General features: G+C 57.3%; 1 protein-coding gene across 17 annotated transcripts in view; it reads right to left on the reverse strand.

Moving 5' to 3' along the window:
• Positions 1 to 236: 236 nt before the first annotated feature.
• The window catches only part of Kif1a (kinesin family member 1A), an 88,171-nt gene continuing 75,765 nt past the window's right edge, over positions 237 to 12,642 (reverse strand). For 9 of the 17 annotated variants that reach the window (XM_028890659.2, XM_028890658.2, XM_028890656.2 and 6 more), the window contains 11 exons: positions 9,386 to 9,500; positions 8,317 to 8,450; positions 6,861 to 6,922; positions 6,366 to 6,511; positions 5,774 to 5,974; positions 5,240 to 5,317; positions 4,564 to 4,688; positions 3,865 to 4,017; positions 3,046 to 3,238; positions 2,169 to 2,287; positions 237 to 1,398 (listed from right to left, as the gene is read on the reverse strand). In XM_028890659.2, coding sequence (XP_028746492.1) covers positions 1,356 to 1,398; positions 2,169 to 2,287; positions 3,046 to 3,238; positions 3,865 to 4,017; positions 4,564 to 4,688; positions 5,240 to 5,317; positions 5,774 to 5,974; positions 6,366 to 6,511; positions 6,861 to 6,922; positions 8,317 to 8,450; positions 9,386 to 9,500 — 1,369 coding nt within the window. In that variant the 3' untranslated portion in view covers positions 237 to 1,355. Of the gene's footprint in view, positions 1,399 to 2,168; positions 2,288 to 3,045; positions 3,239 to 3,864; positions 4,018 to 4,563; positions 4,689 to 5,239; positions 5,318 to 5,773; positions 5,975 to 6,365; positions 6,512 to 6,860; positions 6,923 to 8,316; positions 8,451 to 9,385; positions 9,501 to 10,675; positions 10,700 to 12,642 lie in introns of all 17 variants that reach the window. The other 8 variants (XM_037210133.1, XM_037210132.1, XM_037210130.1 and 5 more) reach the window with 1 other exon arrangement.

Here is a 12,642-nt window from a genome sequence, read left to right on the forward strand (position 1 = left end):
ACTCTTCAGTCAGTAGAGATGCTGTGAACGGTCTTAAGAATATCCATGCCATGTCATGTGGGGACATGTGGGGACAGCCTGGGCTGACAGGGGGCTCAGACCCAGCAGTTTATCTAGAGGGGGAGGGGCTGGTCAAGGTGGCGAGAGAGACCTGAAATAGCTGAGTGTAACTGCTCCTGGTGGGCGCCGGGGGCTTGAGGTTTGGTTTCAGGTTTTCCAAATGGGCCCGTGGTATGGAAATCCCCCCAGATGCAAAAGGGGAGAGTCCCTTTGCCAACACCACCACGAGGTCACCCTCATCTGCCTGACAAGGACACACACCACTCGTTGAGTTCTCTTGCTGAGACTGACAGAGAAGCTCTACCCGCTGGGCAGACACTGTAAGGGATCGCTGATCACAGAACCTTCCCGCAGATACATATCCACCCCTCTTCTCACCGACGACACCCAAGGCTAAAGTCAGAGACCCCATCCTGAACACCAGCGGACTCTGCCCGCCCTGACCCCCAAGCCCTGTGTAAACCCGACCACCTTACCCAGCAGCCTGGACACAGCCCAGCTGGAGCCAGTCTGCACTGCCTAGCAGGGGCTGACCTTCCGTACGCCTCATCTGACCCTCCCCACTCCGGGATGAAGGAAGCTGCCTGCACCACCCTTAGCGCGCCATCTTGGGAACTGTTCCCTCAGAAGCGGCAGACAGCACCTTCTGAGTTGCCTAAGTCTCGGGACTTGCAGACCCCTCACGTACATACCCTGGTGGGTGCATCTCAGACAAAACTGGCCAGGGCGGAGCATCCCTGTGCCAGCTGTTAGGAGCCGTGGCTGTTCACACTCCTCCTCTCTGCTCCTAGCAGGCTGGAGACATACGTGGGAACCAACAGGGTCTAGGCTGGGGTGCGGGGGGGGGGGGGGGGAGGCAGGGTGTTGGGAAGAGCTCCACATGAACCTTACAGCCCTACCTGGAGGCATTAGAAATAAATACTTATAAACAGAACACAGTCTTATAGTTAATGTCTCAGAGGACTGCTTCAACGCCACTAACTAATGTATATTAATTATAAGTCTGTCTATGCTTAAAAAAATATTAGAACAGCGGCAATACCCTGGGTCTTGTGCCCTCTGACCTTCCTGGCATTCCGAACTTCCCACCAGAGCAATTTTGGAAGAAACAACAACACACACAACCTCTGGGGGCACAATTCGTCATGTGGCATAGGCCTCCCGCCAGAGGTGGGGTTGCTGGGCCCAGCACACAGGTGTCCCCTGGTGGGGGAAGGGCTGAGTGGCAGATGACAGGGACAGATGAGAAGGACAGGGGAGTGGTCTGGGCCACTGGATGTCCGGAAGGCTTCGGCTCAGACCCGCATCTGCGCAGATCTCCTCCGGGAGAGCTTGGACCTGCAAGGGCGAGGGTAAAGATGCTGCAGTCAGAGCCAGGCGTTGACCCCCGGGGCCCTCCAGCAGCCAGGGGCAGCTCAGCAGACCCCACACCGCACCATAGCCACGCGGCTTCTTCAGCCCCTTAGACTCGTGGAGACTTGATATCCACATCAGCGCTTTGGGAGGGCTCCTCAGCCCTCCCCACGGTCCTTCATCAAGTCTGCGATATGGGAGAGGTGGGATCCCCCCAGAGGGGCCTGGATCTGTCCATTAGATCCGTCCATTCAGAAAGTCTTCCAGCCGACTTTTTGCATTAGCAATAAGGACACAGAAACAGGTACAGGTAGGGGTGGTTGTCTGTGCTTTACCCTGAAGCACCACCCCTAGTAAGCAGCAGGTAACTGCTAGGTACCTGCCCCCCCTCCGGGGGGCGTGGCCAAGGGGGGGACCCCTTTAGATCTGGAATGTGTAACACACTCATTCTCTTGGCTACCTCGTGGTCTTGGATGCTGGATGCTGCTGGTACTGCAGACCAAGGCAGAGTTCTCCAGAGAACCGCGATGGACCACGCCCCACCCCTCCTGGATCCTGTGACCAACTCCCTTACACAGATTGTGCGTTAACCCAGAATAAATCCCTTTTGACTATCAGACGGACTCCGTGGACTTGCCACTTTAGATATCAGCATGATCAAGATTGCCCCAGCCCCAAGAGCATGGAGGGTCGGACATAGGCTAGCTCTCCACGCGATGTCTCCTCTTCCTCCCGTCTCTCCGCCTAGCCCATACCGAATGGTCCCAGCCAGGAGCGGGTTGAAGGCATACAGCCAGTCGTGCATGTCCTTGTCACTGTTGGCCTGCAGCAGGATGCCTCGGTGCTCCGTGCACACAGCGAAGGTGTTGGGTGTCTGTGGAGGGAAGCTGCCGGTGAGCAGGCTCCGTGGTGGCAGGGTCACTCCCATCCCACACCAAGAGCCTGCTGGGAAAGAAGGCCAACCTTCCACAGCACAGCAGCCCCTGGGCGTGGGGGCGGCTGGTTTCTCCGTAAAACACACGCTTTGTCCTGACCACACAGGCATGCAGCTCCATTCTGGAAGCTTCTGAGGTCTGGAAACTTGTTCCAGTTCTATGCTCATGCTGCTCTGTCTCCCCCGGGGAATGACTCTGACCTTCATGAGCCCGGGACCCTGGCTGAAGTACCCCATTCATCTGTGCCCTCTGGGCTGGTTGTGTGCAGTAATTAGGTTCATATAATTCTCACCACAGGGAATAAAATATCCAGTGGGCACTGGAGTCTCCTTCCACAGTCTTGGAGCACCTTCCCTCTAACCAGTGGCAAGGAGCTGGTTCCCACACTTTTAGGGCACTGTTTGCTTGTGGAGGGCCTTGGGTCAATGCCTCGGCCAAGAGAGCTTGTGGGGGCTGTGAGGTTCTGCCTCACCTGCCAGGGTTCTCGGGGACCCCAGGACAGGACCTAGCTATTGACCATTTGCGTGGGTGAATGGCAATACTTGCTATCAATCACCAGTAGCGGTTACCAGGAGCCTTGCTGAGGCTCAGACAGGACAGGTCAGGGGCTTTAACTGCCGAAGAGGGAACAGTGGGCACCCCCCGCCCCCCCTCCCCCGGGCGGACCCAGTACATCTGAGCTGGGCCCTGGCCGCACCTTGAGCATGGCCTGCTGGTCCTCGCTGTACTCCACCTGGGCAGTGGAGAGGTTGAGCACAAATCTCTCTACGGTGTCCTTGTCGCTGTTGTACATGTAGGCGTAGGGGCGCCGCACCACCACGAAGCGCTTGGCCCAGCCAGCCGTGTGCGGTTCCAGGAAGTGCAAGTACCCCTTCTTGGAGACGATTGGGCTGCGAGGAAGAGACACATCGGTTGGCTCAGGAACCTTGGGCAGTCGGGACAGGGGAGCCCACAGGGGGGCCCGCACTCTGTTACCCTGCACTAGGTCCTCGGGAAGGAAGGAGACAGGTGTGAAGGGGTAGCTGACAGATTGCCTTGGGATATCCAAGAACGGAACCACCAACTCATACCTGGGATAATTCCCCGATTTTCAGTGGGGAGATTTGGGAGAAAAAAAAGCTAAAGTCCCAGAGCAGTTGCCCGTGCCCAGTGTCTACTAGGTTCCCATCTCTGCCCCATTCACCTGCCCTCGACTCTCTGATGGTTACCTGCTCTGTTCCCAAGGGCCAGAGGGGCCTGTCTGCCTTGTACACAGGTGAGGGGTCCCCCAAGCTCTGCCCTGCTCACAGGGCTGGGTGCCTGTTGCTAGAAAGCTTCTGATAGCCGGGCAGTGGTGGTGCACGCCTTTAATCCCAGCACTTGGGAGGCAGAGGCAGGTGGATCTCTGTGAGTTTGAGGCCAGCCTGGGCTACCAAATGAGTTCCGGGAAAGGCACAAAGCTACACAGAGAAACACTGAAAAAAGAAAAAAAAAAAAAAAAAAAAAAGCTTCTGATGGAGGCAAAGACCTTACATACCTGACTCGGATCTCTTGGATGTCGGGGACCAGCAGGCGCTGGGGCTCCTTGTCTGCCTCTGTCGCTCCAGTAGGGGAGGGAGTCTTCTTGGAGTCAAGTTCCGGCAGGAGCTCAGGCTCTGGGCTGGCGGGCCGGGAGCAGGGCTGGGGGGTCCTAGAAATGGAAGGTAACATTGCCTTCTGCCAGGGTCCTTCAAGGGCCTGGTGTTCCCTGGGAATGCCCTCCTCAGAGCTGCTAGGGAAAAGCGCAGGGACAGTCTGGCTGAGTCCTCCAGAGGAGTTCCTGGGGTTCAGAGTCCATCTGGCTCCAGGGCCGCCGGACTGGGTGAGAAGGCTCCACCAGCCGCTCAGCCAGGGTAGGCGCCACCCCTCCTTCAGGACATTCTCCGGCCTCTGCCCTGTTTAAAGTCCACACAGCTTCCCCTTCCTCTCTAAAATGGCCACTGTTGCTCAGTGGTGGCTCCGCATTCTTGGTGCAGTAGACGACCAGGACGGTCCAAGGTGGCTGAGGACCAGCGGAGGCCCCATACCTTCTGGTTTTGTTTTTTAATTGGAAAGTCCAAAGCATTCTTTAAAGAACGAAAATAGCCAGAAATCTTAGCAACCAGACAGTGAGGTTACAGCATCCCGGGAGGCGGGGTTTCCTTCCCACCCTGCCCTGGAGCCTCTGCCTTCCCCCACCAGCGCAGAGCTCACTCACCTCATGTCGGTGGCACCATAGCGTCCTTCAATCAGAGAGGGGCAAGTGGAGGAGGGGGTGAGCGTAGCTGCACCCAGAGGGGACATGGATGGGTCCCGCATCAGGGTGACAGACATCTCAGAGAGCTGCAGGACACAGAAAGTCTTCCTCAGGTGGACCTCTGGGCCTCGAGGAGGATGGGGCCGGCCTGCGTTTTTTCTTGTTTAGTGTGCCCTCACTCCCGCTTTTTCCAGTTCCAGGTGCTCCTTATCTTTGTACTCCTGGCCTTCTTCTAACTCCTACACAGTCCCGGCTATTTCTCCCAGGGCTTCAGACTGCCCTGACCCAGGTGGGTTCCCCCTTCAGAGGCTATGGGGGTTGGGGTGGGGCATGAGCTTCTGGAGTTGGTAGGAGCCTGCAGGATGAGGGTCCCATGGGACGCGGGGGGGGGGATGTCAAGGGGTTAGGAAGAGAGCAGAAGACAGAGCCTGGGTAGACACCATGTGCTCTGGGCCGGGCCGGGTCAGGTCCTCACTCACACACCAGCCTCCTCAGATCTCAGGCCCAGGGAACCAGCTGTTCAGCTGTGAGGCACCTCACTGGGCCCTGAGAGGGAAGTTCCCAAGAAAACCTTTCCTGCTTTTGCCTGGCAAGACCAGGGCTGGCCCTGACGATGGGCCCCGGGGCCTGTGCCTACCTTGCTCTCGCTGGCACTGATACAGACGTGGCTGTGGGTGTACTCTCTGTTGAACGTGTGCATGAGGAGTCGTAAGCACTGTCGACAGAGAACACACGGTTAGACCCGCGCCCGCGGCAGCATGGGGCCTCCATCCGCCCTGTCCCAGACATTGTCAGATGGGGGTTGTTGAAGAACAGCGGGCTGAGGGGGCAGCACTCCCACACTCTGCTTCCGGGAAGGCTAGGACTTAGCATTACCTAGAGACACAAGGCCTCCCTAAGTGTCCTGGCTCTGCATGGAGGCAGGGAGCTAGCTCCCCAGCAGTTCAGGGATTCACGAGATGGCAAGTCACTGCTGGGGAGGAACCTATAAAAGGCCTCAAAAGCTGAGGGTTCTGAAGGAGAGGAAAGTGGGGCGAGGTAGCGGGCAAGGGACTAGCTGGCCCCCTACCCCCTACCCGCCACCCCCTGGCTCCTGGCGACTCAGACTGAAGCTGGCCACAAACCATGCTAGGCCACTGCCATGGCCACAGCACCCACCAGCCCAACTTACCTTGACGGCCAGCTCCCTCTGCCTCTCATTGGGGGCCTCCAGAGGCGATGGCTGACCCTCAGCAGACAGTGGGGAAGAGGCACCTGAGGAGCTGCGGGACTCAGAGTCCTCGCTGGAGGCTGGGGACAGCGCCTCGGGGCCAGGCCGCTGGGTGGTCTCCAGCTTCTCCCGTAGGAGCAAGTAGTGCCGCGTCTTCTCCACCTGTAAGGGGGACCACGGTGAGAGATGGCAGCAGCCAGAGTAGGTGGCCAGCCACCCTGCACAGCAGCAAGGTCCTCCGGTAAAGCGTGGGGAAGTCTTCCCTGCCCCGGTTATGGCTCGTAACCTGAGGGACACACCGCTGGCAGGATTCAGAAGTTCCAGACAAGCCTCGCGGTCTCCTTCATAGCTAGCCATCCCCACGATGCTCACCGGCCTTGCCATGAGCAGTAGGGGACTATGCCTCTGGCTCCCGCTCCCCATGTGCACCCTGTGGCTAGACTAGCAGTGGCAGCTGCCGAGGGCGGGCTCCCTGGCTTCACTTGGGCTTCATTCTGGGTCACAGCTGGCTAGCCGCACTTGCTTTTCGGTCCCCAGTGGCTCCCACGCTCACCTCCTGTAGGAGGCTCAGTTTCTCCAGCTCCCACTGATGGTCCAGGATCAGGCTGTCACTCCGAGGCCTCCAGCCAGCCAGGTTCTCCTCACCCCGGACGTAGGCCACGGACGTGTCCAGCACGCGCCGGCGCCGGCGCTGCATCCCTGCATGGGGATCGACACTCTAGCATTCTGACAGACGTCAGGCTTCTCCCATGCTGGTCAAAGTTCTTTCCTTTCTGGGTTCAAGCCTGGCTCCCCTGGGCCTCACCCACAGGAGGCTAACAGTCCCCCTCCCATGTGACTATGCCGTAGGTGGCCAGAGCAGCTAGCAAACTTGACTCCTCCTCGAGGCTGGAGAGAAAACACTTGCACTTTGTAGGCGAGGCTCCCAACTTAGCAGAGGTCAAGCCAAGGAGAGTGGTGGAGGCTAAGCAAGCCAGGCATCCCGGGACCCTTGCCCCTTGCCCCTTGCCCTTTGCCCCAGCAGAGAGTAGTCAAGACGGTCTCCTACCTGGGCTACCTGCGTCGGCCACATGGCAAAGGCTGAGCTCATACACACCGGTCACACGGTTGCTGAGGGAGCAGAGGGAGAGGCCACATCATTAGTAAGCACATGGGGACAGATCACCACCACTGAGGCATTCTGGGCACAGATCTCATCACAGGCCTAAGGCAGGTAGCTTGTCTCAGGGTGTGGTGGGCCACATCCTGAGCTGCAGTCCCTACGCTGGTCTTCAGCTCTAGATCGAGACCCCCATGGGACCTCAGCTTTGTGAACTAAATGGCCCTTCTGGAAGCTGGAGCTGATTGGGGAGCTGAGGTACACAGAGACATGAACACATTTGCACCCCCCTCCCCCAGATCCTTTGGTGTTGAGGAATATTCCTTTACACTGTATGAAGATCTGTTACTGTGATTGGTTTAATAAGAAGGTAAATGGCCAATAGCTAGGCAGAGAGAATGCTGGGAAGAAGGAGTTGTGGGGGAATGTGGAGGTAGCATGACAGGTAGGAGATGAGGTAACAAGCTATGAACCACCACATGGCAGCACGGAGATTAATAGAAATGGGTTAACTTGAGTTATAGGAGCTAGTTAGAAACAAGCCTATGCTACCAGCCAAGCGTTCATAATTAATGATAAGTCTCCATGTGGTTATTTGGGAGCTGGCTGGTGAGACAGAGAAAGACTTGCTATACTCAGCACCAAGCATCTTTAGTTCCCTGAAATCCTCACACCCTACAGAGAAGCCTTCCTGTTCTTATGATGCCAAAGTCACCAGCACAGCTCTTTCAGGGAGATGGGCTTTGATGGCCACTGAGTCCTGATCCCCAAGGGCCTTCCTTTTGTCTGTGTCCAGAGTTGGCCCATGTGGTAGATGAGTGGCCTGCACTGAGCCGCAGAGGCCTCTCTGCCCCTATGGTTCTAGTTCAGGCCCTCCCGCTGAAGCTATATAGTAAGCAGCAAGAATGGGGGAGGATGGTCCAGAGTCTAAGACTCAACTTCCCTGGGCCTTTCAGTGTCCCTTAACTCACTCCCACACACACACACACTCAATTCAGCTTCTCCTGGGAGCTGCAAGCAGATGTAAGGGCAGAAATTCCTGGGGTAGAGTTGCAGGGTACCCATGGGGAGGCTGGTGTCTGTAGGCCTCTCTACTTCCCATGGAGAATAGAGAGCTCACTCCCTCATGCCTGCTTGACATGATGCATGTTTCCTACATGTGCTTCCACTGAGGGCAGGGAGCTGGAGGGTGGGCGGTTGGTCCTCACTCCAGCAGCCTGTGCTGGGGAGTTCAGGGCCTTCTTGACACAGGAGTGTCAGTCTGCTGGGCTGAGGCTGTTTTCCAGTCCCACAGAGTTTTTGCTATGCCCAGGGTGGGAAGAGGCAGTCCTCTCCCATCCCTCTGGTGGGCTCTCATCTTTAAAGCATAAGTTCCCCCACCCCCCGCCCACCCTAGTGAGCTCACCCTTCTGTGGCCCTCAGGCTCCCACTGCCAAACAGGTTGCGAATGGAGCGTGAGGCGGGTAGCTTGGCGTCACGAGAGTAGAAAACCATGCAGAAGTCCTTGGTGATGACGGCAGGCTGGGTACAGTTCTCCATCTGTGACGGATGACAGAGGTCACGGGCATGGAGACGGCCCAGAGTGCCCGGGCCCCAGCTCAACCAGCAACAGTGTCCACCTCTCCCTCCCTTCCTTTAGGACATAAGAGCTACTCACTGAAGACTGCTAATGCCTGCTCCTGACCCTTGCCAGACTCCTAGGATAGGGAACCAGGGCTCTGCGTGCTCCCCCCGACCCCCATTGCAGAAGACAGGGGCTAGCAAGGACCTCCAGGGCTCTACCCTGCTCCCTGGCTGTGTAACCATAAACCAGGGGCATAGCCTGAAATCTTCTTGCAGATCAAGGCTGGACGTGGCCCCTCTCACTCTTGACTCTAACAGGGTCACAGCCAATCCCTTTCTGCTGGTGCTTGCTACCCCAGCTGTGCATGATGGGTATATCACAGCAAATGTGCCCCGAGCATGGGGCCTGGCCCGTGTTTCCCAGGCTCACTGCGTCACTGCCCCTGAGGCAGCCCACACCTGATATCCGGTGTGATTTGTCCCCATGGAGAAGTGATGGCCTTTAGGAGGCCTGGCTCCCACTGTCTCCAAACTTCTCCTTTGATGCTGTGCCCAAGCGGAAGCACTCACATTCTGGTCTCTACCTGTGCCTCAGAGAAGGGCCACAGCACACCTGGCCATAGCCTGGTGGCTGCAGGCCTGGGGGTAGGAGTGGCAGCGAAGGACTTCTATTTTTGTACTTTCTGGAATATTGATGCAATGTCTGGTGATGATACAGCCATTTTGTAGTCTCAAAGCTGAAACCCACACACTAAAGATACAGGTGTGTACTACTTTTGAGCATTGCCAAAGGCATGTGGGTTTACTCAAGGACTTGAGGCATTCTGAGAAGAGAGTGGGGTCACCGGACCTCAATGTCACTTTGCAAGTCCCTCAAGCTATAGGGGGTGCTGTGGATGTGGGTGTCTTGCCTCAATGTAGGCAGAGAGGGTCATGTAGATTTTCTCCCGGTAAGGGGTGACACGATTCAGCAGGAGAGAGTTATGCATGGAGCTGTCCCAGGCTGCTTCAAACTGGTAGAAGGTCCTAGAAGAAAGCAGAGGTAGAAGAGGACGTGTGGGGTCGCTCTCAGCAGGGATGGGAACATGCAGACAGACACAGATAGAGGAGAACTGCAGGGAGATCACCAGAGTCACAGGTTGGAAAGCTTGGGTGGCACCAAGGAGGGCTGACCCCTCCTCACTCAGACCTAGGACCAAGCAGGGGCCGCCTTGGGGCCATTGCCTGCCAGCCCCAGCTTCCTCAGCTCCACAGTGTGGACTGGGAGGAAGGGAAGAACCCTCAGAGGACACACCACGGCTAAGGAAGAGGGCAGAGGAAGGGGCGGGAGCTGCCCTGGCCTCAGTCTGAGCAAGGAGACATCACCAGGGATCTCCCCAAACGAGCCCAACCCTCCTCAGCCCGCCCCTTCCATTGAGACTCCCGCTGCCAAGGGAAGGCCCTGGAGGAGGATGCTTGGAGTGGAAACAGTGGCCCGGAAGCAGCTTCCCATGGGCTCCTGAGAGCAATTCCATGAGAATAGCAGCCTTGGGCTCTTTCCTCTGTCCCTGTATCCAGCTGGGGTGTCAGCAGGACTCAGATATTTCCAGGATGATGGCTCAGGGTGGCTACCGGGAGCCCAGGACTTTACATCTATTCTAAGGACCCCTGCAGCACAATCCCCATAAACTTCTACTCTGGAAGATGACGGTCATGTGACAGCATCTGTTTCGTTTATCCTAACGGAAACCTCCAGGGTTCCCCGGGGCTGGGCTGGGGGGGGGGGGAATTTGCCTCAGCTCACAGCATGGCCACCCCACAGCCCCACTCCCTCCAAGCATCCTCACCGACACACAGTTCACAGGCCAGGCGGCAGCACACTCTCCCACCGCCTCACGGCCAGGCCGTTCAAGGCCGCCAGCAGGCTCCCTGAGGTGCCTGGCCATGTGAGAGCCTGGCTGGGTGCTGCCTTTCTTCCTGTATGACACTGTCCAGGGAATAGGATGTGGGGGGTCAGCGGGCCGGGGACACGGAACAAAGCAGGCTGGACAGGACCACCGTCAGACATGGATCACTAAGGAGAGGTCTAAGGCGGGTGGAGGCAGCCGGGCAACCAGAACAGGGCGAAGAGCAGGCAGCCCTGGAGGAGAAGGGGTGGGGTGGGGCGGGGGACAGAGTAGAGGGGGCGGAGCAAGCAGGGCAGGGGAGAATGGTGCCTGTACCTAGTGTCATTTCCGAAGGAAACGCTAAGGGCGCAGCCAGGACACACGCACACACACAGAAGAGAGCGAGACGTCAGAACAGGCCTTCCATGGCGGCACAGCTGCTGAGGGGTCCCCTGGAGCCCCAGCCCAGCCCCACAGACGCCCCACATCCTCACAGAACTGCCTCCAGCAAGGACCACAGGGGGCAGCTGCCTCTCGGCTCTGTTTCCCGGCGGTAACTGTCCCCTACTTTATCCTCCAGCACCGAGGAGCTAACGTGTGAGTGAGGAGAGCGTAGGGTTGGCGTGGGCCGTCTCCAGCCAGTGCCACCGTTAGAGGGACGCCAGGGCAGGACCGTCACTGTCACATCTTGCTTGGACCTTGCATCCACCCGTATCTACCATCCTTTGCCTTCGAAGTCTCTGAAGTGGCCTGCAGTTTCCGAATGTAGGGTGTGTGTGTGTGCGCGTGTGTGTGCGTGTGTGTGTGCGTGCGTGTGTGCGTGCGTGTAGTCAGAGTCCCTCTACGCCCTTGGAAAGAGTGTGGCTTCTCCAGCCTGGGGTCCCCCTCAGGGACGGAGCCCCAAGCCTGTCCCTGCCTCTTGGCCCTGAGTAAAACACCCAGAGGGACGGGTCTGGCCAGGCTAGTATGGTCTCGGAGTTATCTGGGGTGCTTCTGGAAATAGAGTGGGCTCTTCCAGCTGGTCTAAAGTGGCCTTAGCCTGGGCCCAGGTGAGAGAAAAGAAAACTGCTGCCCTTGAGTGTATTGGCGGATGATATTGCAAACCCCAGCAAACTGGAATATCTCTGAAGGCCTGACCAGGGGATGCCAATTTAAGGCAGGTATGACTCCATTTGGACCATTTCCGGTAGCAGGACTGGCCTTTTCAAACACTGTTCCATCCTCCAGTGGCCAGGTAGCCAACCAGAACAGGCTCCCACATCAACACAGCCATGAATCTTCACATAAGTCACTTCCAAATGATGGTTGGTCCCTCGCCTTGGAGGTCATCTGCTGTCCCCTGGGGGCTGTACACATGGGGCCTTGTGACCAGACTTTATCCTCCACCAGCCATGGCTTAGATCATGGAACATAGACTGTGGTGGCCCAAGGATTGGAGGATCTGGAGCTTCTCAGTGTTCCTGAAGCCTCTGCTGAGGGAAATCACCCTGCCCAAGAATGGGCAAGCTGGGGGTGGAGCAGGGGAAGCAGAGGGACTGTCACCTTTGTGGGACCCACCAAATATGCAGGCCACTATGTGGGACCCACGATCTATTACCATCCATAATAAGGCAGAAAAATAGAATCCAGAGACGCCGAGGTGGCCTACACAGGAAAGCCCAGGACAAAGACAATGGGGAAGCCCTTGGAGGTGCAGTGGACCCCCACTCTACAGGGAGTTCAGGATCCCCTTGGATTACTGGGCATCAGGTACCTCAGGGGAAGCCTGGACCTCCTCCACACATCCTCTCACTCCTTACGGGCTGACATTTAGCCAATGGCTCAGAGATGGGCACCCCAGCATTCCCGGGCCTAAATGTACTCCCTATTGGGAGGCATCGGCAGGTGGAAGACAGTGTCTAGAGATGCGGCCTCCAGGAGCGGGTGGAAGTACGTAAGGCTGCCTGGGGCTCTCCATGACAAGACTCTGATGGCTAAGAGGAGACATACACGTGCGTCTCCTGCCTTTTGTCACACGATGCCTTAATGTCACTTTATAAGTGCAGCAAGAAGCCTTCTCCAGACGCCAGTCTCCTCTGATCCCAGCCCGTAATGGACCGGGACTCCGAGCCCAAACACTCTTCTCCAAGTCACCCAACCTCAGATAGCTTCCTAGAGTGCCGGGAAATGGACCAGTAGCTCTCAGATACACTACGAGAGCAGTCCAAACAGCCAAGACCCTATACCAGAACCACTCAGGAACTTGCTAGGGTGTGCATTCTCGAGCCTCACCCCAGACCACTGAGTCAGAAACTCTGGCGAGC

The sequence above is a fragment of the Peromyscus leucopus genome, chromosome 13 (assembly GCF_004664715.2).
Source record: "Peromyscus leucopus breed LL Stock chromosome 13, UCI_PerLeu_2.1, whole genome shotgun sequence".
NCBI lineage: Eukaryota > Metazoa > Chordata > Mammalia > Rodentia > Cricetidae > Peromyscus > Peromyscus leucopus.